This window comes from Trichoderma atroviride, chromosome 2 (assembly GCF_020647795.1).
Source record: "Trichoderma atroviride chromosome 2, complete sequence".
Taxonomy (NCBI): Eukaryota; Fungi; Ascomycota; class Sordariomycetes; order Hypocreales; family Hypocreaceae; genus Trichoderma; species Trichoderma atroviride.
The window spans coordinates 6,729,078-6,752,114 of record NC_089401.1 but is presented as its reverse complement, the minus strand read 5'-3'; the positions used below and the strand labels follow the sequence as shown (position 1 = coordinate 6,752,114).

The window sequence follows — 23,037 nt, the reverse complement described above, 5'->3', positions numbered from 1 at the left end:
TCTCAGCCTCTTCAGCTTCTGGAGCATGAGCTGGGTGAATCCCTTGGCCAAGGCATCCCGCAAACGAGAAATCACAGAAGAAGACGTCTGGCAGCTGCCCTTTGAATTCCAACACACCCGGCTGTACATGGCCTTTCGAGAGCTCAAGGGCAAGCTCCTCCTCTGTCTTATCGAAGCTAACGGCTTGGATCTCTCAATCGCCACGTCGCTTGCTGTTGCCGAGAGGGTTGCTGAAGTGTCCAACATTCGCCTCACCAGCAAGCTGTATGGCGCTCTGGACTCGAGCAACCCCGTTGATGCTACCTTTTGGTGTGGCGTGATGCTGCTTCTTGATGTGTTTCGCCAACTGTGCAAGACGACGTCTGGTTGGTACTCGCGCAAATCGTATGAACGGTCTCGTGGAGAAGCCTTTATCGCTCTCTTTGGCAAGCTGCTGACGCGAGCTGTTCCCGGCTCTGACATTACCGAAAAGGGACCCGATGACGAACTCCCTCAAGTATCTAATGGAAAGTCTCGAACCTTTTTCGGAAGATTGTTTGGAAAATCCTGTTCGAAACAGAAGCCTACAACAGCCTCTGCTCCAGCTTCCAACGCAAAAGTCGTCAACCTCGTTCGAGGCGATACATATGAAATCTCCCAGCGCTTCTGGGACTTTTCCAAGCTCGTCGCTCAGCCCATCAAGGTCATCGTCACCATGTACTACCTCATCGACATCATGGGCTGGCCTTCCGCCATTGGCTTTGTCCTCATGATTGTCTTCCTCGCCATCAACTCGGCGCTTGTTCGCAAGCTGATCCACCTTGAACGCCAACGAACTGCCTTTTCCGACAAGCGCGCGCAGGCAGTCTCTCACTTTGTCGAGGCCAGTCGTCCGTTGAAGCTTAATGGCTGGACGTCTTCGTGGAGTGCTAGAATCATGAAGTTTCGGGCACTGGAAATGGCCAAGCGTTTGAATATTGCTCATGTCACTGCTGGCATTTCCACCGTGAGCGTGACTGGCGGAACGTCTTACCCACTTGCCAGTATCGCTCTGTATACTCTCATTCTGAAACAGGGTCTGCCAAACGACGTCATCTGGCCCTCGCTCCAACTCTTCTCCCAGCTGGAAATGAGTGTCAAGGAAGCATTCGATCTCATCTCTGCGTACTGGAAATCTACCATCCCGATTGAGCGTGTAAACAAGTACATGAGCGAGCCCGACAGAGACGACATCTCCAACAGCCCCAGCAACGCCACAGATATCGAATTCCGTGACGCTTCCTTCTCTTGGCCCTCGACGGGAAAACTCATTCTCAGAGACGTCAACCTAAAATTCAGCAAGGGCCTAACTGTTATCCGAGGCAAAGTTGGTTCTGGCAAATCCAGCCTCCTTCTCGCCGCCCTCAACGAAATGGAGCTTCACGAAGGCGACCTCATCAGACCCGACGTCCCAGTAGCCTACTGCCAGCAACTCCCATGGCTCCAGAACAAGACGATTCGCGAAAACATCCTCTTCCACCAGCACTTTGACGCTGCTCGATACCGCCAGGTCCTCCACGCATGTGCTCTTTTGCCCGATCTCGCCTCGCTGCCTGACGGTGACCAGACAAAGCTCGAAGAGGGCGGCATTGGACTCTCTGGGGGCCAAAAGGCTCGCGTGGCCCTTGCTCGAGCAGTGTACAGCCACTGCAAGATTCTTCTCCTGGACGACCCGCTTGCTGCTTTGGACCACGATACCGCCTCGGCCATTGTTCGCCGCTTTCTCCAGGGTTCCCTTGCTCAAGACCGCACAATTGTCATGATCACGCACAGAGATGATCTCGTCCTCCGTATTGCCGATCAAGTGATTGACTTGGACGATGGCGAAGCAACTGTCCTTTCGGCACAGGAGATCAAAGACGAACTCGAGCACCCGTATCACGAATCTGGAAAGACAACCCACGACGACACCGAGGCATCTCACGAGATCCACGCCCAAGATATTGCCGCGCTCAAAGACGCCCCCGAAGAGCCGTCAAAAACAGGAAGCGTCTCGCTCAGCGTCTATCTCGAATACATGAAAGCAGGCGGCTGGCACCTCTGGATCCTCCTCGCCCTCGCATACGGCCTGTCCCGATTCATGGACATCTCACGGGCCCGACTTCTGGAAGCATGGGGCGCAGACTCCGTCGGCAGCGGCAAGAAGAGCCCCTACTGGGGCCTTCCCAACCCGGAGAACCACGCCCAGGCCTGGATCCTGGTCCTCTCCGGTCTCTCGGCAGGACAGATCCTGACGTATGCCGCCGCGCAGCTGCTGCTGGCGAGAATCAGCGTCAAGGCCGCGCAGGGCCTCTTCAAAGCGGCCATCGACAAGGTCAGCCGGGCCACGTTCCGCTACCACGACACGACGCCGACGGGCCAGCTTAAGAACCGCCTCATCGCCGACATGGGCATGGTGGACGGTGGCATCGTGGCGCCCCTGGAGTCGTTTGTCTTCAACCTGATTGCGCTGGTCATGAGCCTGGTTGCCATTGCCACGCACCAGCCGCTGCTGCTCGTCATCCTGGCCATGGTGGCCGTCGCGTTTGTGCACTTCTTCCGCATCTACGTGCCCGTCTCGCGGTGTCTGCGCCGCATGGAGATGCGCTACCTGACGCCCATCATCGCCAACATCGGCGTCATGCAGGACGGCCTGGTGACGATCCGCGCGCTGCGGGTCGAGCAGCGCTTCCAGGACCGCCACCTCGACGCCGTCGACGACTTCCAGAAGCAGGACCACTTCTTCTGGAGCATGGCCTTTTGGCTGGACCTGCGCCTCAGCTTCAGCTCCATCGCCACGCGCACGGCGCTGATCCTGTTCATGGTCTGGCGCCACATGCCGGCGAGTGCCATAGGCTTCGTGCTGACGCAGACGAGCGTCGCCATGGCGGCGGTGCAGCAGCTCTGCGAGCGGTTCGCGCAGCTGCAGCTGGACGCCGTGTCCCTGGAGCGCGTCAACATGCTCAAGGAGATCCCCGAGGAGCCCCACGGCGACCAGGACCCCCCTGAGGGCTGGCCGCGGCCCTGCGACGACGTCACGTTTGAGCGCTTCTCGTTCAAGTACGACGCCCACCTGCCGCCGGTCCTCGACAACGTCTCCTTCTCCATCCCCGGCGGCTCGACCTGCGCCGTGCTCGGGCGGACCGGCTCCGGCAAGTCGACCGTCGCCAACGCGCTCCTCATGACGCAGGCGCCGGCCCACGGGACGCTCACGATTGGCAGCGTCGACGTCGCGCAGATGGACCGGACGGCCCTCCGCAACCGCGTCACCTTTATCCAGCAGGATCCCACGCTGTTCCCCGGCACGCTGCGCGACAACATCGACCCGGCGGGCGACTTTTCCGACGCGGCCTGCTCAAACGCCATCCACCGCGTGCTCGGCGCCTCGTGGAGCCTCGACTCGCCGATTGATGCTGCGGGCAAGAACCTCAGCCAGGGCCAGCGGCAGCTCGTGGGGATTGCGCGGGCGGTGCTGCGGCGGAGCGGGCTGGTCATCCTGGACGAGGCGACGGCGTCGATTGACCGCATGACGGCGGCGACGGTGCAGCGCATCCTGAGGGCCGAGCTGGCGGACAGCACCGTGATTACGATTGCGCATCGGCTGGAGGCTGTAGAGGATGCGACGTGGTGTTTGAGGCTGGAGGGGGGGAGGGTTGTGGAGTGTGGTCCGGCGAGGGATTTGGGGGAGTGATGGATTGTGTATTTGTATGATGAGTGGTTTGTTTATATTTGTGTGGAGTGTAGAATATAGATGATGGCGTTAGTACTAGCGAATTGATGGTGTTTGGGTGCAAGACTTTGACTGATGATTGATAATTGCCTATTAGTATGCCCTGGGTTGATATCATGTATTGATGCTTCGAATAGACCTGATGAGCATCAGCATAGTCATATAGCATGTTGGATGTGAGTTAAGATTGTCTTGTTCAAGGCTGTGTCCATCCTGGTTTCCTATTGGCCATGCATGACTAAAAACCCAAATAGTCAATGTCACTATCCTTGTTGAACATTCTAATGTCAGGTACTTTCATTTCCTTACTAGGCGAGACACACAAGTCTTACGGATACAGCACGGATTCAACATTGTTACATAAAGAGAAGTGAGTGGTATTCATAACTAATGATAGGGTACAGTGGGCTGACATATCCCACGTTCCTCTTCATTCCTTGCTTAAGTGTCAATCTTGGTCAGTTGTACAAGAATATTATCCACCTCGTTCTGGGCATTAAGCTGCTTCACCAACTCCAAAAACTCCTTTTGCTTTCCAAACTGTTCATACTCCTACAACCACAATTAGCAAAAACCGCAGTCAACACCTCAAAGTCATACAACATACCTCTTTGCTCTTCCACCCAATCAAGCCCAGAAATTCAGCCGCATCCTTCTCGATTCCGCCCGCCTGGTACGAGGGTATGTTTGCTCCAAGCAGCTGCTGGATTTTCTTCCACGTCTCTGCCGTCCCGCTGGCGGCCTGGCCCTTGATAATCTGCGTGAGGTTCGAGGATAGGCAGTCTGTCGATCTGTTTTCGGCCTGGAAGAGTTGAGGCGAAGGCGCTGCCGCGACTAATGGCTTGACAACGTTGAAGAAGCCCAGGAAGGCATCCGAGGATGGGTAGAAGCCGTGAAAAGACTCTACATTTTCCCACTCTGGAATTTTACACGTTATGTCAGCACCATGAACAACAAACAGATAAAAAAAAAATTTTAAAAATGAAATTCGGGCGTACCAAGGGAAAGTACACTTCTGTGGGTGCTTGGATCAACAGCCTGGCCATTCTCCTCCAAAAGCGGTCCCCGCAAGAGGTTCAACAGGCCTGGAACTCCCTTGATGGTCGAAAACATTGTGGGCGCGGCTGCTTGCAGCGTTGCGAGCGTCTCGGGGTCCAGCTTGAAGACTGGGAATACGACTTCGGTGATGGGCATTTTGGCGGTATCGTGATTCGACAGATGTAACGATGTAAGTGATTTGTATTTCGGGCGACAGTTGTAGCTCGATGTATGTGATGAGAAGCAAAATTGTATAGCTCTTCTCCTCTTTTGACAAAATAACCGGAGCTACTCATGCATATATATATATACCCAACAACCACAAATCGATACCTGATACTACCAAGGCCGGGATATCCTCAAGACTCCGGATCTGGATCCATTTGCGTCCGCGTTCCACTTGTTCCCGCAGCGATTGACGTGCTTCCTATAAGCTATCAAAGTTTAGCAGGGGGTCGCATCTCGGACTCGCTTGTGCTGGGGCTCCTTCAAGGTGGCTCTTTTGACTCGCAATCGAGTTATGGTGGTCAGAATGGCTCATCTGATGCTACTCTGAACCTGATCGGCTATCCACTGGGCGAAAGTGGTTAGTGTGTATAAGCCTAAGCCTTGTTGCAACCATACGCTTCTAACCAGGTTGCCAAGTTATGGTGTTGTAATTTACAATAGATCGAGTCAACCTGTCAACTAGATTGCTTTCATTTTTGCAGTTCCGGCAGTTTAGGAGAACAAGGGTGTAAAAGCCGTAATGTGATGTACCTCGTCTTTCTACATTTTACACACACGGCATCTTCACTGCAAATCCACTGTAAGCTCGTTCTACCCTTGTTGCAAAATGCAGTCATTGCATGCGTCTGCAGGAATATCCTCACACATTCCTATTTGAGTCTCCACTGCAACTATATGCTAGCTACTTGAATGTACTGCTTATTCCCTCATATGCCCAAGTGAAGCAACCAGATCGAGTTGCCGTACAATAGTGTGTACTACTCACTCTGTTGTAAGCGTAGTTCAGTCTCTTGCTCAAGAGGTTACATGCAGCCCTGCTTAGAAAAGAAATGACCTCTTTTCTTCAACTCTGTATATATAAAAATCCAAATCAAATTCTGACTTGTAACAATGCTCAAATCCGGTACATTGAACCATGTTAGACGAGGTGGAGAACGTACGTAATTGACAGCTAGTAATCCCCGTTACGATCCTTCGGCATCTCACTCAAGGTTATCCTCGGAAGTTGTGTATGCGAATTCCGATATTCTTGCTCCGATGACATGAAATCGAGAATTTTCCGCGGTAATAAGAACAAATTAGAAAAAAGAAAAAAGAAAAAAACAAGAAAAAAAAGTAGCTGTTCCTTCTATCGAAAGGATTCAGGGTAACTCTTAAACTCCCGAGCTGTCAACCAGTGCCGGCTCCATTTCACAGTTATTTAATCTACACTAGCGGAGACTGACATCTTACGCCCCATTTTTAGGGTAGCCAAGATGGCACCCAACGCTCGAGCAAACAGCCTGTACATTGTAGAAAATAAACATGTGAAAATAATTCTTTAATAGGTCCACAATGTCAAGTCATCACCACATATATTTACACATCGTCTCTTCTATAAGACTGAAAGCCCAAGGCTGTCGAGTCATTACATGATTATTCTGCTACCTCCTATGCTCATAATGATGCTTTATAAAACGTGTCTGAGCAAATATACGGTGCTATGCAAACCAAACCGTGCCTCTCCAACGCCATGTGGCACATGCCTTCGTTTCTATCAGAGTGGCTGTCATTAATCATTCGAGTCTTTCTCACCCAGCATCCCAGTTTGTGACCAATCCAAGATAATACAACACTCCAACACGCATCTGGACCCTGGTTCCAGTCCTCAACAGAAGACAAGCAAGATTAAAAACGAGGAGAGAAATTTAAACCAGGCCAGCCTCCCTCCAAGAGTCTAGCCATGCCTTCATCAGACCATATTACAATTGGTTATTCCTTTTCAAATTCTTTTCCAAACGACAAACGCTGCACGCATGTTCTTGTTGCTTATACTTCTTCCGTTTCGACTGCCTCGTAATCGCCTCGGGTTCTTATTCCAGTGATGCTCATAAGAGTGGGCGTCTCGTACATTGCTGTGTAGTCAACTTTACTGCCACCAAGCGATGCCTGTCCTGGTTCCCGCTGACCAAAGATGGGGGCTGAATCACACCAAAAGTCTTTGCAGTTGGTAACGCAGCCCCTGCTGTAGGGGTTCTTCTTCTTGCGCTTGTTCTTGGCGGTAGCGGCGCCACGGCCGGTAATAGTCTCAATAAAGGGATCGACGCCGAGGAGTTGACTCCACTGCTTGATGAGGCCGCCCTTGTGCTTGTGCCCGTGGCCATGGCCAGCGTGAGCACCGCCTGGTGTTGCAGGAGCTGTCACAGACGGGTGGTTGGGATCGAGCGGAGCGCCAGTAGATGTAAAGGCGTTGGACAAAGAGGTATTGGCGCGGATGCCCGTCATGTTCTCGTACGTAGTCATGGCACGAGCAACCTGGATGAACTGGGTAAAGACAAGCATGGAAACCCATGTAAGCTGAAGGGATGCCCATATGGCGAGGCAAAGTGTGTAAGGATCTGCGTTTATAACTCGGCAGGTATTGGGTCCGAAAAGAAAGCATGAATCTGGGGCCTCGGGCGTGATTTGAGCATAATCTAAAGAGTAAATTGTTAGCAACAATACGTCAATGGTTTGGGAGAGCTCAGTCATACAATAATACAGCAGCCAGTCGTATAGGGGAATTCCGACAGTGAGAGAGATTAGGTAAAAGAAGAAATGGCGGTGGTTGTTGATGCCAACGCAATTGTTGATCCATGGGCAGTGACTGTTCGCTGTTAGCTCGCTTGCCCCTTGACATCAATACGGGCCCAACTTACTGGTCATGCTTGGCCACGCATCGCTGGCAACGACGGCAGTGCTTGCTTCGAAGCGGCGTTCGAATCATACAGACGACGCAGAAGTTGGCATCGTCGTATTTCCACGACTTGAGAAGCTCGTCAATGACAGCTTTCTGCTCCGCAATGCCATTCATCTTGGGCACAAAGCCTGGATCGTATCTCATGGAAGCGATATAGAAAAAGGCCGTCAGCCCAAAGGCGGCTCCAAAGGCGAGATTCAAGAGGGTATGCGAAGATCCACCCCACCATCCAATGGTAGACGGCAAAATGACCGTGAGCCAGCTAAAGCCAACCAGAAACAGCGACCCTGCAAAGATTCCAGCCATCCAGGGAGTCTTGTGGAATGATCGCATGTCGGACGGAGCATATTCAAGCACCTGCTTTGCAACGTACAGGAGGCCGTATGCCGCGCCCACCGACAGCGGTAGACCAAAGTATATGGCACCGTGGGACAGGATCAGCAGCGTCATCCAGACCATCAAAAAGGGCCACAGGAACATGAATTTTGTAATGAAAGCCTTCTTGTCCTTCAAAAAGTAGCTCGCACCCGGCCACGGAGGCACGGCGACATGTCCGTCCTGGTCATAGCCGCACTCGCGCAGCGCACGGTGCCAGGCCGGCGTGGTGTTGAGCTCGGTCGCGGTGAGGGCCGGCGTCTTGCCCGTGTCGGTCTTGGCAAAGCGGTCGGCGCCGTACTCGATCATCTTGAGGACGCAGGCGGCATTGCCCTTGACCAGGGCCCAGTGCAGCGGGGTGAAGCCCTGCTCGTCGGTGGCGTGGACGTTGGCCCCCCATCGCAAGAAGATGTCCACCAGCTGCGGGAAGCCCTTGTAGGCCGCCCACATGAGCGCCGTGTGGCCGTAGCTGTCGAGGACGTCGACGGGGATGCCCTGGTGCAGGAGCAGGACGATGAGCAGCACGTTGCCGTTGAAGGTCGAGATGTGGAGGGTGTTGTAGCCCTGGGAATCGGTAATCAGAGGGTCGGCGCCGCGCTGGAGCAGCAGGTTGACGGTGTAGAAGTGGCATCGCTGGGCCGCCCACTGCAGAGGCGTCGCAATGGACTCGCCGCCCTTTTTGTTGAGCTCGCCGCCGTGCTCGATGAGGAATGCGCACATGGCATACTGGTTGTTGATGGCAGCCCACTGTAACACACATGTCAGTTGTAGCTCTGGATTCTGGGCCAAATGTGCCATGTTTCCGATTGCAGCTTTGGCCATAGCTTGGCCATAGCATTGCCATAGCTTGACCACAGCTGCGGCTATAGCCAGAGCAGAACTGCACTCACATGTAGCGGCGTGATGCCCTCGCCGTCGGTGTATGTGGCGTCGAACTCGCCCGACTCAAACAGCTTCTCCATGCCCGGGATGTCGCCAATGCGGGCCAGCTGCATGATGTCGTTCTCGGGCGCGGCCTCGTCCGCCGGCAGGCTGCCCATCTCCATCTCGCTGTTGAGCTTGGGCACGGCGGCTGCGGACTTGGACGACGGTTGCATTCGCAAAGGCGCGGCCGCGGCGGTGGTGGATGAGGCGGCCGAAGAGTTCCTTGCGCGAGCTGGCGGTTTGTTACTACCCATGTACCCACAGAGAACAGGGAGCCAGAAGAGTTGCAAAGACGAGGAAGCGAGAGATGGAACGAGAGAGTCAAGCCGAGCCGATCTGCACAGCCGCTGTTGGGCTGAAGGGCTGAAACCCGTACCTTGATTACGGATACGCGAAGAGGCCCTTTCGGCTGCAGAAGCGACAGAGGCACAGAAAGACTAAACGGCCAGGGGCAGGCTCTCTCGGATTTGGCGGCTCCTTAGGCGAGGAAGATGACGAGACGGATCTAGAGATCGACGAGGGTGAGACTTGGTGGAGAGAAACGACGGGATCCGGATTAGAGACAAGATGCGATATCGATAACGGCCGTATTACGCGATGCTAGTGGAGGGCCTGAAGATGGCGCAGCACAGCCATGAAGTCGCTGAGATTTTAGTATAAAAGACAAAGACTGTACGATGAGATGAAGTTGAAGAAAGAAATTAAGATTAATAATGATAATGGAGGGGCAAGAGTTTGGCACTGCAGGAAGGATCAATCGTTTGGGGCACAGCAAATGCATCAATCATGCTGTACATACAGCATGCAATTGCCTGAAGGTGACAGATCCAGGGGTTGAAATTGGGAGATTAGCGCTCCGTCACTAGGCGTTTAGTGGCTAGAGGGCCTGGAGGGAGCCCATGCGGCGCTTAACAATCTGGAGATGGACTAGGCGAACACGATGTGATTGCAATGTCGTATAAAGAGGATTCTGAGTCTGGATTGCCGGTGTAGATGCGGTGCTGGTGGCCTATATATGTACATGCGATTTTTTTTTTACTTTCAATTGTTTGAGTCTTGTAGTACTAGCTGCTTGTTTCCAAGACATTTTAGCTGAATGCCCCATCCAGCTGAAGACAAGGTAGATATTCTAGCTGAACACATGAGATGCCAACAGCAATTATGAGCAGACCTTCCAGTAACAATGGGACGGTAATTCTAATGAATGAAAATCAAAATTCAAGAAAAAAAACCATAGAATAAAACAATGCTGGTTAAACTGCTTCCACAGCTCGCAGCATCATCTCGTCACCTGCAGTCACAGTAAAAGCCACACCGAGCTTCCTCTCTTCACCTGTGGCGCAACCTCCCTCGCCACACCTACCCCACCAAAAAATACCCTTGGGGACAACTTACAGGCCCCCAAACTTGACAGAAGCGTCGAAATCGCATCTCGTCCGACTCGGCATCTCCAACATCCGCGCGCACTTGCATCGTTCGACGAGGACGGGGGGGCCCAATTCCCTGCACCGAAAATCGCCCGTTGGACTCATCAGGCCACGTCTTCTCATCGCCAAAAGGGGGACTGCTGAATCCAATAAATCTTGTTGCGAGTAGCACCCGACTTCATACAGCAGCTCGTCCCTCAATCAAAGCGACGAACAACCCAGAAACCCGCCCGCCATGGCCACCTTTACCGAAATCGTCGAGGCAATCATGACGCCGTCCATCCCCCCTCGTCATCATCGGCATCATCATCATCCTCGGCGGCCCCCTCATCTTCCACCTCGTCCTCGCCTCCTCCTCGTCATACACCGTCCCGCCCAGCGTCCTCCTCCTGGGCCCCGACAACTCCGGCAAGACGTCTCTCATGACCCTCTTCGAGCGCGGCGCAAACCCTTCCAAGACGCACACCTCGCAGATCGCGCACTCGGTCGAGCTCAACGCCTCCACCGACTCTGCTACCAAGGCCTCGTTCCGCAACTTCGACGATGCTACAGGCACGCACACAAAGTTTCTCCTGGTCGATACCCCCGGCCACGGAAAGCTTCGCAACGTCGCGATGGGCAAGCTGGCTCGCACGGAAAAGGTAAAGGCCGTTGTTTTCATGGTTGACGCAGCCGCTCTTGGGGAGCAAGAGACCATTGCGCCTACGGCTGCCTATCTCTACGACGTGCTACTGTTTCTGCAAAAGAGGGCTTCTTCCAAGGGCAAGGACAAGGCTTCTATCCCGGTGCTCATTGCGGCTAACAAGATGGACTTGTTCACTGCCTTGCCTGCCACCATGGTCAAGAGCCACCTGGAGATGGAGCTGTCCCGAATCCGCGCCTCCAAAAGCAAGGGCCTGCTCGACTCGGGTGTTGGAATCGACGATGTTGGCTCAGAGGAGCAGGATGGCTGGCTGGGAGAGTACGGATCCGAGAAATTCACTTTCCAGCAGATGAACGAGTTTGATATCGACATTGACGTGCTGGCTGGTAGCGTCTCGACTGAAGAGCCTGGCGCTGATAAATGGTGGTGGTGGATCGCTCAGAGGGTAGTTGGATGAAATGGCACGTGAAATGATGGGAATATAGACTTGATTGGGTCACGTATACTTATGATATTCGGCTATATACGTGTTTTAATGATGGAGGAAGGGCAGAGAATTCAGCTAAAAAATAATGATAATTACGCAGTTCCATTCACACTTTTGTATAAATCATGTATATAACGACGTTTAATGAATTTCCATTCATGGACACATGAAGATGCCCTAGATGTTGAGTCTATCAGGCCCACGCAAAGTAGTTGATCTATCCCTATCCCTCGCAGTCCGCAAACAACACGCTGCTGTTTTCAAAACCTCGTAATCCAAAATTATAATCAACGCCAAATATGAAACAGAAGAGGAAAAATAACAGTCAAGATCGCATATTATATATAAAGGATGCAATTATTTCTTCTGGCTGACCATCCAGGTGAGCAGGTCAACCTTGGTAACGACAGCAATGGGCTTGGACAGAGACTGAGAATCGCCCTTGCCGTCGGTCACAACAGCAGCGCTGTTCCACTCAAAGAACTTGCTGAGAGTGGACAGGGGAGTCTCCATGGTGATCTCGACAAACTTGCGCTTGCTGCCGGCCTTGGTTCCGCTGGTCAACTTGCGCGGGTCGGTGACAATCTCATCCAGTCTGCCAAAGTCGAACATGACGTCCTTGACTTGGGTCTCGGCCGTTGCGCGACCGCGAGAGATGTAGCTGAGGAGGTTGCCAAGAGTGACAAGGCCGACCAGCTTGCTGGTGGCGGAAAGGACGGGCAGCTGATCGAAGCCCTTGTCGCGCATGGTCTCAATGGCCTCTGAGCATGAGGCAGTGGCCTCGACTGAAGTCACCGGCTTTAGGCGGAGAGAAGCAATGGTGGCGCCCTGGTAAGGGTCGGAAGTCGTGTTGCTGCCCTGGGGCGCGGATTCGATTCCGTTGACGGACAGCAGTCCGTTGGCAGACAGCCAGTCATCGTCGGCAAACTTGGAGAGGTAGCTGCGGATGCTGTCGGGGAGAACAACCACGACGGTGTCGCCCTTCTTGAAGCCGTACTCCTTGACGGCCAGCAGCATGGCGGCCATGGCAGAGCCGGAGCTACCGCCGACAAGCAGACCCTCCTCGGCAATCAGGCGTCGTGCGAGGTAAAAGGACTTTTGGTCGTCGGTCTTGTACCACTTGTCGACAATCTCGCGGTCCAGGACGTCGGGGATGAAGTCGTAGCCAATGCCCTCCACCTTGTATCCCTCGTTCATGTGCTCCTCGTTAAGGGACTCGGGCAGAGCCAGGATACTGCCGTGGGGATCGGCGGCGATAATCTTGATGTCCTTGTTGTGCTTCTTCAGGCCCTTGGCGATACCGGTGATGGTGCCACCGGTTCCAGCACCCGCAATGACGGCGGTCACCTTGCCGCCAGTCTGCTCCCAGATCTCCTCGGCAGTGCCAAACTCGTGAGCATCGGGGTTGGCTGGGTTGCTGTACTGGTCGAGAATGTGGGCGTTCGGGATCTCCTTCTCGAGACGGCGGGCAACACCAATGTGCGACTCGGGGGCGTCCCAGGCAGCCTGGGTGGGTGTACGGATGATGGTGGCGCCGAGGGCACGCAGCACAGAGACCTTTTCGGCGGACATTTTCTCGGGCAGGGTGATGATGGTCTTGTAGCCCTTGATGGCGCCGACCAGAGCGAGACCAATGCCACTGCAGAGACGAGGTTAGTATATGGTTGATGGGCTTGAGATGATTCTGCTGGGCTGGACATACGTGTTTCCACTGGTGGGCTCGATCAATGTGTCGCCAGGCTTGATTCGGCCGCTCTTCTCGGCCTCCTCAATCATCCGCAGTGCAATTCGGTCCTTGACACTGCCGCCAGCATTGAAGAGCTCCGTCTTGGCGTAGACCTCGCACTCAATGCCCAGGCTCTGGGGGACCTTGTTGAGCCTCACAAGTGGCGTGTTGCCGATCAGATCGGCCGCTGAGAGGACGGTAGGGGCATTGCGCCGGGTTTGGGGGATCTGAGAGTCGGCCATGGTTATTTGCGGGTGGTTGCGAGAGAGAGCCAAAAGGAAGCTTTCTCGCAGGATATCGTGGGATAAGCGGTGGTGAGATGAGGAGTTGCAAGCCAGGGGCGAAGGCTTTTTTTTATTCTTTTTCTTCGCTCTGCCGGCGATATGCGCTTGTCACATGGAGGGGTCCTTTTTAGACTAGAAAGCTTAATTGGGCGTGGCGGGGCTTGCGCAAAAACCAGTTTGTCCGGGTTTAAATCTCCGTCGGTGGTTCGGAGAATAGAGAGCGCTGCATTTCAGGTTCAGGCGAGAATTGGAGGCATATGGATCATTTGGTCTTGATTGAAATTTTATTCCGTCTTGACGGGCCAATTTCAAACTCCGTGCCAGCTTGATTATGCCATTTTGTCGTGCAAATGATGCGATGCGATGTGATGCTTCATAGCAGTGGCAATTGCTGTGGCGTGCTTACAGTCCAAATTAGGGAATTTCCTAGACCGGCAGTGAGGAAAGACGCTAAACCTGGATCGCCAACTGTATGTCAACTGTATGATTCTTCTATATCCAGATAATTGAATGGAGTTTCTCAAACACAATCTCCTTGATTAGCTATCAGCTATTTATAATTTCAAATAAAAGATTCCGTTTCACAGTTTTTCGTTATGAATCAGTCGCCAGAAGCAGGGACAATTCTTCTGGACAATCCGGAATGCCAAGCTCCATGGCAAGGGACTTTGACGCAGCTTCGCCACTAACACGGAGCATATTGCCCTCTGAAAGTACATGATGTTACCCCAAGCTTCTCGCATCTTCATAAGCTAGAGTCTTCTGCTAAACATGGCAAATGTCCATGCGGGCGCCAATAGGCTCAGCTATTCGCTGCGCCAGCAGTCTCCGCCGAGGCGTGAGGGCTGCTTAGACCTGCCCTGTCTGTTGCCAAGACGATAAGGTGTTGAGATTGCCTCTGGCAGCTTCCTCTTGAAGAATCGGCAAGGCAACCTTAACTTGGTGAGTACCAGGGCTTGATTGCGAAAAGAGTCTTGGCTAGCAGGGACGGCCCATTAGCGGGCAGCTGTGAAGCGAAACAGCTTCTTCTTTACAAGTAGTGCGTAGCGATATTTAACTTCCTCTGGCCGAGTATCACCAACGACAACACCATACAGCATCCCGAGCCATCATCAATATTCTGTTTTTCCTGCTATAGGATATTGGCATACCCTGCGATAACAGTATCACCAAAGTCCACAAACCCCCTGCACCATGAAGTTTTGGAATATTTCAGCCTGGCTCGGCTTCTTTGCCACAGCTGCCGTCGCTGAGGTTTACCTTTCGCCAGATGTGGTTGAAGGAGATATTGAGGAGCAACAGTAACACCAGCTCATGCCATGCCCCCCTTTACATGTCTTGAAATGCGTGCTGACTGGCCTGTACCACACAGTCTTCAAGGTATACTCTGGAGGTTGAACCACATTGCTTCATCAAATGGTGGAAACCGCGCTTTTGGGACTGCCGGCTACAACGAATCAGTCGACTTCATCCTCAGCCACATGCATAAACGCTTCGGCAATGCGTTTGACACTTGGGTCCAGCCTTTCTTCCATCCTTTCGAAACCACTCATGCCATCTCCGTCGCAGGGCCCGAGGAGGAAGACGTGTTTGTCATCAGCCTTCAGTACAATACTGCCACGCCTCTGCCTCGTGGTGTCAGCGCTGTGCTCATCGACACGCCCGTGGACGATGAGCGGGGGTCTGGCTGTTTCGAGGACCAATGGGATGGCATCGATGCCTCTGAAAAGATTGCCCTTGTCAAACGCGGCGTATGTCCGATTTCCGACAAGCTCAAGCTTGCCAAGTCCCGTGGTGCGCGGGCCGTCATCTTGTACAACAACGAACCTGGAGAAACCATTGTCCCAGCCTCTCTGGGCATTGCAAACGTTGGATTACTGGTTCCGGCTGGCATCATTAGGCTGGAGGATGGCTTGGACTGGAAAGAACGCATCGCAGATGGCGAAGAGCTATTCGTCTCGCTTATTGTCGATTGTGTGAATGAGTACAGAAAGTCCTGGAACGTCATCGCAGAAACGAGACAGGGCGACCCTGACAATGTCATCATGCTAGGTGCTCATCTTGACTCAGTTCAAGCCGGCCCTGGTGCGTACATCCCCATTGAGTGACCTGTCACGACGTCCAACTGATTTGTCATGAACAATTTAGGTGTCAACGACGACGGCAGTGGCACGGCTGCTCTCCTTGAGATAGCCACATCTCTCATGAAGTACGAAGGGATCGTCAACAAAGTACGATTTGCTTGGTGGGGCGCAGAGGAGTAAGTGCATGCCATCATTCCTCAAGCAACTTGATTGGACGGATACTGATTCTCGCACATAATAGGGTCGGTCTGGTCGGCTCTCTCTACTATGGCCAGCATCTGTCCGAAGAAGATGCAGACGCGATCCGCTTTTACTTCAACTATGACATGATTGGCTCCAAGCAGCCCAGCTACGCTGTGTATGCTGATTCCGACGCCCACAAGACTGGTGGCCATATTCTCTTTGACTATCTTCAGGCCAATGGCAAAGATGTTTATTATGGGTGAGTACAGGCCGCCGAGATGCTAGGTGAGGCTGAAAGCTAATCACATGGGAAGCGGATTCGGTTCATCTTCCGATTATGTCGCCTTTTTGAAGCTTGGCATTCCCTCGTCAGGTATCTTTACCGGAGCAGGGGCACCAGCAGACCAGTGTTACCATCAACCTTGCGATGACCTCGAAAACATCAACTGGGAGGCTTTTACATTGAACACCAAGGCTGCTGGCCGTGCGGTAGCTCAGCTTGCTTTGAGCCTTGATGGTATTCCTGCCCGAGACAAGACTTCTCTCAATCCAAGTAGCAAACGAGGTGTCCAGAGAGAGTTGAACCAGGCTGCCCAACTCGCAACAGTGATTGAAAAGTCTCACAAGTGTGGAGGAGACCCGGGTGATGATACAGTTTGAGGTGTAGGATTAGGACAATTTGTTGAGGGACGCAATCTCACATGGAGCCAGAAGATTAGTCGTTAGTCATTAGTCATTATAAAATATCACTACGATTATAACTACATGAGAATGGGCTCGTCATTGCCCTTTCCAATGCCAGACACCTCGCTCCGATAGACTCGTGATTCATTTTATTCATCATCATATCATTACTCTCCCAATTCGCGTTTACGCCTGGACGAGTGAGAGCTTTTGATCATAGCTGACTTGCGTGTCAGTCAGCCTTTTATGCTGTTCGCCGAATTTGAGGATTCCTTGGGTTCGATATCGGGATTGCGCGATAGCTGGGGAACTTGGGCCCTCCAGGTATCCTCTCTGAGACAACCGCTGGAGCTGGCGTTTGGATCGAGACGTTGCCCTTTTTGGTGGACGACTTCTTTCTCGGAGCCGTATAATAGTAAACGTCCTCCTCTGCATATTGATATACACCGCGGGTACTGCTGCGAGTGCTGTGAGAATTTCTTCGCTTCCTCTTCTTGACTTTCTCCTCCTCTTCATACGCGACAGTAGTCTTCTTCTTTCCAACATAGCAAAAACCGATAATGAGGGCCAAAACGACGACGCCGACCACAGAGCCCAGTATGGCGCCTAGTTGGCCGCCTGAGAGGCCATGGTGGTGCGATATGGGGACGGGCACAGCGGCGACGGTGCTTGTAGCGGCCGCTGGCTCGGTGGCGCCAAAGGTGATTGTTGTGACGAAGGTGGTTAATGGGCGGATGATGGTTTGTGTAAGGACGAGATCTTGGCGGATGTTGAGAAGCGCTTTTGTTGGAGTGGGAGGGAGATGCATTTTTGGAGGCGGATGGGATGTTGGTTGGAATGTGTGCGCCCTGACAAACTGACAAGACGGCAGACGTACAGACAGAGAAAGAAAAGATGAGGAGGGTTATGCTTTTATGGACTTTTTGGTAAAGTGGAAGGCTGTTAGTCGCATTCCTTTTGGTGGATTAAATTAATTTGCATGTTGCTGGATCTTGTGAGATTGCACTTACATGCCACCTATTCTTTGGCACCATCTGCTGTGTTTTACGCGTGCGCGTATAAGAGGGGCCGCGCCGTAGAGATATGTTAAGATGTCAAAAGCATTCAGAAATGGATGGTTACCTACCTACTTGTCCTGCATGAACTCTTCGTACAAAGAAGATCTCTAGCATTTGCACCAATAGAGGTCGAGATGTATTTGTGAGTCAGATGATGTGGCCATGCGGTCCGTTAGCGCAGACAACCATCTGGCTGGTGTGCATTTACTTCTTCATCCATTTGGGCTACGCGCAGGTAGGATTTCCCAAAAATGCCAAAACAAGGTGAGCTGACGGCTTTTGTTTGATGGCAGATTGTGTGACTGGTGGTGTGGTGTGGTATGCGAGGCCGCTAGACTGCCGTGCCTATGCATGTGCTAGACAGGTTTTGATGATGGTGTGGATGGACAGGGATTGGTGTTGGCTGGAGGCAGAGGAGGAGGATGCTAGCAGGGGTGGGATTGGGCATGTGCCTGATTCTAGTCTATGAGATGGAGGTATGGCTGGAGGGGGATCTAAGATGGCGGTAGTATAAGCATGGAGGGGGGGTTTCCTGTGAGACATGTTTCATGCGTATAACATTGTTAAGGAAGAGGGTTACTTGGTCGTTTGAATGTGTTGGATCGTGATAGCTAACATGGATAGATGGATCTATCTGGAAACGCAATGAAATGGCAAAGTCGTCACATTTAGCTGGCGATAGACTCATAAACTGGGGTTTAATCAAGTTTTAATGATCTAACTAATCGCTGGGAGACATGACAATTTGTCATATATTCGACGCCGTAAAACAAAACAGAGTATTAAAATTAAAGGAGTAGTAAAATATGTATGTCCAAACTTTTCTTTACAACAAAGGAGTGACTGAAACCAATAACAGAAACCAATAACCGAAACCAATAACCGAAATCATGACTGATGAAATATCCCGTAGCCAGCGGGGCAAACGACGAGTCGTAGCTCAGTTGAAGTTGTCGAGAAAAGAGCTAACGCCGCCTTCTTGTTAAAACAATAAACAGAAGCAATGCTCTTCTAAGATAAAAGATAAAACGAGCTAAAGTTCTGAGAATGTGGTTGACAAGGATGAAGGCGAAGCATCTTCCGATGGCTGGAAATCGATATCAGCTTTGGTCATTGAATGAATAAAAGCGCTTGTACTCACCGAGGCGGATGATTGCTCTTCTCCATATCTGCCGTCGGGCTTCAAGCGCCCTTTGCAGTCTAGAAACCGACAGGAGATGGTCTCTAGCCTCGGTCCCCCATAATATATGTAACGTGGTACAATTTATACGCTCTAATAGAAGTGGTTAGTTCAACTTGTTGCTGCAAGTAAATAGCTGATGAAATCGCACTCACCATTTTGGGTGTCAAACTTTTCTTCTGTACTCATACACCACCACATCTTTCCCCTCAACACTCTCCTCCCCCCCTCATCCCCACGACCCTCGGTGCGGCATGCACCAAGTCAATGGGCGTTGCGGTCGGCGTCAGGTGCTTTCTCGCCCTCGTCGTCACTCTTGACTACTTCGCGAGTCTTGCCCCATTTGAAGTCATCAGAGTTGAAGAGCGAGTAAATCATGATGATGATGTTCATAAAGGGAGAGGTGAGGAAGTGGATGAAGTAGCCGACAAAATATTGGATGCGCTCCTTCATGTTTCGGGGAAGCCAGAAGCCGACGCAGAATGCATAGAACTGTTGTCGAAACGTTAGTAGCTGGAAATGAAAAATGGAGTTGGATGTTAGTACTTACGTAGCGTGTAAACAAGATCGTAATCAGGGAGATGAAGATTGTATCATGGAACAAATCTGGGCCCCTTCTGACAAAGAGCATGATGAGCTCAACCACGGCGGCGATGATGAATGGAGTAATGGCCCATGTCATGACGGCAATGATGCTTTGAAGTCTCTCCATCATGACGATGCCTGGCCTGAAGATCATGACGAACTCGTTGGAGATGCTGCCAAGAGCCCAACGCTTGCGCTGTGACAAGAAGACTTTCCAGTTTTGGGGAACAATGGTGTATGCCTTGGCGCGCAGAGCCTGTGCCGTGAGCTTGTCGGGGTGCAGGCTGAAGATGATGGACGCGTGGATGCTGTCTTCCGAGTAGTTGCCCATGATGTGTTGAGTCATGAGGTCGTTGGGCTTGGGGCAGTATCCGAAGCGATCGCGGAGGACGGCATCACCAAAGGTGGACTCGTCGACGCGGATCAGTTGACAGCAGCCAGGGAGACAGTTGACCTTGCCGGTGATGCGAGACTGGAACATGCGGCGCAGGCCTTGGGTTTGGGAATATTCAACCGATTGGTAGAGAGACCATGGGGAGAACCACTTGCCGTCAAAGTCGACACAGACGTGGCCGCAGACACCGACGATGTTGGGATTCTGGCGAATCTCGCGGAGCATCTCGCGGATGCAGTCCTTGTCAAAGACAGTGTCTGCGTCCATACCAACAAGGTAGTCAACCGTGTCGACGCCGAATTGAACAAAGCTGTTGCCAATGTACTCGTAGAGATCATTGTTGAACATGGTGAGGATATTCTCCGAGCGCATCTTGAAGTGGTAGAGAAGCGAGCGAGCAAAGCACAGACTATCGCGTTTGCCTTGGTTGTAGCTCTTTCCGACAAAGACGTATGGGATACCCTTGTAGTAGCCAGTTTGGACCTTGACAGGCATGAAGAGACCATCGCGGGCACGGTAACCATTTTCGAATCGTCGGATCTGGCCAGGTCCAAGGATATCCTGGAGGAGGTATTCCTGAGTGGTCTTGGTCATACCGGGGCCGCGAGCATCGCCATCAACAACGATGAAGATGACTCGAGGATGGGCATCGATACCCGCTTGTATGACGAGAGAGTCCAGAGAGCGAGTCAGTTCCTCGTGAGTTTCGTTATAGCAAGGCAGGAGGAGGACCATTTTCTCAGGTTCTGCAGGGATAATCTCTTTCTTGCCGAACCACCAAGGCATGGCGTGTCTGCAAATCCAGTTGATGAGAATGCAAACCATCATGATCAGTTGAAGCGTGGTGTTTGAGCTGAGCAGGATGATGAACATGTAGAACAGCTGGTAGTATGTGTAAGAGACCCAGATGAGGAGACCGTTTACCGTGAGCAGAACAAGAATGAGAAGCCATTTCTGCAGCGTGAGGAGAGTCTTGGAGACCTTTTCGAGCTCGAATTTGGAGTCCCAGCGGAGCCTTGCCTCTTCCTGGAGGATCGAAGACGTAAAAGAGGCGGCAGAGTCGATTCCGAGAGAGGCTTGAGACGAGGTCTGGGCGCCGCCTGGTTGGAAGCTGCCGTTGATGTTGCGGATGACGGACTAAAAATCTTGTTAGACGATGCTGTTTGCGGTATTTACTCGCGATTTACTTACAGATTCCCGAGAGGCAGACACATCCAGGCCGTTTTTGTTGTTGTTTAACAGGGAGACTGGGGGCTTCTTAGAGCGGTCCGCTCTGGTAGGCCGCTGGAGGGCGATATCCCCCGACTCGGCAGAGGTGCGAGACATTTCCGAAGATGTCGGAGCAGTCATGGTGATTACCACCTACTATATTGAATAGTATAGAGTTGACGTGAGCGAGTGAAGAGAGGAAGCGTGCAGTGTATTCAGTGACAGATAGTCCAGGGGACTAAATGGAGAGCAGAAAAATGCAATATAGCAGTGGTATTTCAGATGATATCGAGCGAGTGTGTTCGTAGCAAATGAAAGCAAGTGTGGTGAAGACGGATGTTTGGTGAGAAGAATGGAGGAAGAATAGCAGCCCAAAGACTACAACAAGGGGAAAATTGAAAAAGGCATAAAGTTTTGGAAAAATTGGCCTCCTATTACGTGTCCACGCCCCAGGATTAAGACACCTTGGCCGAGTTGGGGGGCTCTATCGTGAGGGTCAAGAAAGTTTAATCGAGGGATTTACATGGATGATACTCGGAGCTCAAGCCGCACCTTGGGAGGCCGGATTCTAATTTTGTCGTCCAAGAAATGTCTAATCGGTTATGGTTTCGTCAATGTGGAAATCTGAACAGTGTAATATGGGTATAAAAGCCTCGTTCCCCATGAACTACCCAACGTTTTGTGCTTTGCTTCAACAGAGCTAATAGCCAATTTTATGGTCCAATCCGGCCTTACACGACACCCATCTCGTATAAAGCTACCAGCGGTAGATACTACGGTAATACTCTACCAAAAACGTTGAAAACAACACCAAAGAAGCTTCCAGATTTCTGAGTGGCCCCAATCGAGAGCCAGATCTCAGTTGCGGTCCGTACCGGCGGCCTGTGAATACGAAGTAACCCTGAGGCATCTGGATGTACATCCCAAGAGGCTACAGGGCTTGAGCTAATGCGCCTCGACCTGACGCCAAGACCCTCAGAATTGAGTTTTATGGCATGGAGCGGAGGTGACACACAAATTCGGCTTTGATATGTATGTATGCATTCGCCCAGCGGGCCGGATGGGGGTCTTTTTACTCGTCAGTTAGATGCTACATCTTCTGCGGATCGTCCATGACGAATCACTGGAGTCGGCGAACACGAAGTCGAGTCTGTTGTTGCACCTGCCTACATTTCAGGCTGGAAGAAACTCAGATGGCACATTGGTTGCAATCTTTTACCCAGCAGTCATTCTATTCATCTCTACGAACCGTGTCTCTAGCTTGATAGTTGCCAGTCACTGTGCCACTTGGGATCTTGTGAAGCATCTACTGCCTAATGTGATATCGTGGGCTTGCATATGTCGATATATTGCCTGCCTCCATTTCATCAAGTTCCATGGCCTTCCATGGCATCTACTAACCGACGTCTAGACCCAGAGCCAAAGCAGTACCACCGAAGCACCCGTCTTCATATTTCGTATCCACAGGGGGTGTATCTTATGTAGCACCATCAAGGTGAGCAAATCAAAGCTTAGGAGAAAACCTCCGGACCTTGCTGTCCCCCAGGTTCGTGCCTTTGCAGCAGAAATCCCCATATTTCGTACCCTCACCTCCCTACATGGCACAACATGGTTGGCCAGCTGTGCTTGGCCTCCCCAGCCATCAAACAAGCTTATTTGCAAGGCTTGGAAGTCATACCGCATCAAGCTTCGGCTCTATGGCGCGTACGACCGGAACAAGCTACATCCTCCATGCGTGGTGCACTCCGGAACTCCAGCTACACGATGATGCTGGTTCGCCTTTGTGTTACTTGATTATCAGTTTCCCCTCGAGTTGGCCGGGATGGGTGACGTTTTTCCACTGGATGGTCCAAATCATTCTTCGCCTCTCCCTATTAGCACAAGCCTGAAACGACAGGCTCATTCATGATGCTGCGTCATCCTCTGGAATAACCACAAGTACAAGTATTGAAAAGTGTCCGGTGGACCTGCAGTAGCCTTTACGCTAATCTTCGTGGTGTCCAGGCGTTTTTAGTCCATGGCACGAATACGAATGGGAGCATCTTCTTCTGATGATCGGCGCTTCTTGCAAGCAGAGGTTGA

At 52.0% G+C, this 23,037-nt stretch overlaps 7 protein-coding genes across 7 annotated transcripts; 2 read left to right on the top strand and 5 right to left on the bottom strand.

The window, feature by feature from the left end:
• Window positions 1-4,089: 4,089 nt before the first annotated feature.
• TrAtP1_005114 (uncharacterized protein) lies at window positions 4,090-5,031 on the bottom strand. Its single transcript, XM_014084434.2, has 3 exons — window positions 4,726-5,031; window positions 4,335-4,645; window positions 4,090-4,279 (listed from the first exon to the last, which is right to left on the bottom strand). The coding sequence occupies exons 1-3, from the start codon at window positions 4,919-4,921 to the stop codon at window positions 4,169-4,171; spliced, it is 618 nt and encodes a 205-aa protein (XP_013939909.1). The 5' UTR covers window positions 4,922-5,031; the 3' UTR covers window positions 4,090-4,168.
• Window positions 5,032-6,214: 1,183 nt separating this feature from the next.
• TrAtP1_005113 (uncharacterized protein) lies at window positions 6,215-11,693 on the bottom strand. The gene is made up of 4 exons (XM_014084433.2): window positions 8,978-11,693; window positions 7,672-8,834; window positions 7,507-7,619; window positions 6,215-7,449 (listed from the first exon to the last, which is right to left on the bottom strand). Exons 1-4 carry the CDS (start codon window positions 9,263-9,265, stop codon window positions 6,803-6,805), a joined length of 2,211 nt encoding a protein of 736 aa, XP_013939908.2. The 5' UTR covers window positions 9,266-11,693; the 3' UTR covers window positions 6,215-6,802.
• TrAtP1_005112 (uncharacterized protein) lies at window positions 10,861-11,538 on the top strand (the record flags this gene model as incomplete). Its single annotated transcript, XM_066112587.1, has 1 exon — window positions 10,861-11,538. The coding sequence occupies one exon, from the start codon at window positions 10,861-10,863 to the stop codon at window positions 11,536-11,538; it is 678 nt and encodes a 225-aa protein (XP_065968672.1).
• Window positions 11,694-13,836, bottom strand: TrAtP1_005111 (uncharacterized protein). The gene is made up of 2 exons (XM_014084431.2): window positions 13,271-13,836; window positions 11,694-13,207 (listed from the first exon to the last, which is right to left on the bottom strand). Exons 1-2 carry the CDS (start codon window positions 13,534-13,536, stop codon window positions 11,926-11,928), a joined length of 1,548 nt encoding a protein of 515 aa, XP_013939906.1. The 5' UTR covers window positions 13,537-13,836; the 3' UTR covers window positions 11,694-11,925.
• Window positions 13,837-14,112: 276 nt separating this feature from the next.
• TrAtP1_005110 (uncharacterized protein) lies at window positions 14,113-16,505 on the top strand (the record flags this gene model as incomplete). The annotated part of the gene is made up of 4 exons (XM_066112586.1): window positions 14,113-15,663; window positions 15,727-15,838; window positions 15,904-16,104; window positions 16,160-16,505. Exons 1-4 carry the CDS (start codon window positions 14,898-14,900, stop codon window positions 16,503-16,505), a joined length of 1,425 nt encoding a protein of 474 aa, XP_065968671.1. The 5' UTR covers window positions 14,113-14,897.
• A 60-nt stretch (window positions 16,506-16,565) lies between these two features.
• TrAtP1_005109 (uncharacterized protein) lies at window positions 16,566-17,954 on the bottom strand. The gene is made up of 2 exons (XM_014084430.2): window positions 17,540-17,954; window positions 16,566-17,448 (listed from the first exon to the last, which is right to left on the bottom strand). The coding sequence occupies exon 2, from the start codon at window positions 17,335-17,337 to the stop codon at window positions 16,774-16,776; it is 564 nt and encodes a 187-aa protein (XP_013939905.1). The 5' UTR covers window positions 17,338-17,448; window positions 17,540-17,954; the 3' UTR covers window positions 16,566-16,773.
• A 1,077-nt stretch (window positions 17,955-19,031) lies between these two features.
• On the bottom strand, window positions 19,032-21,096 carry TrAtP1_005108 (uncharacterized protein; the record flags this gene model as incomplete). Its single annotated transcript, XM_014084429.2, has 3 exons — window positions 19,032-19,259; window positions 19,318-20,883; window positions 20,938-21,096. The coding sequence occupies 3 exons, from the start codon at window positions 21,094-21,096 to the stop codon at window positions 19,032-19,034; spliced, it is 1,953 nt and encodes a 650-aa protein (XP_013939904.1).
• Between the last annotated feature and the right edge of the window lie 1,941 nt (window positions 21,097-23,037).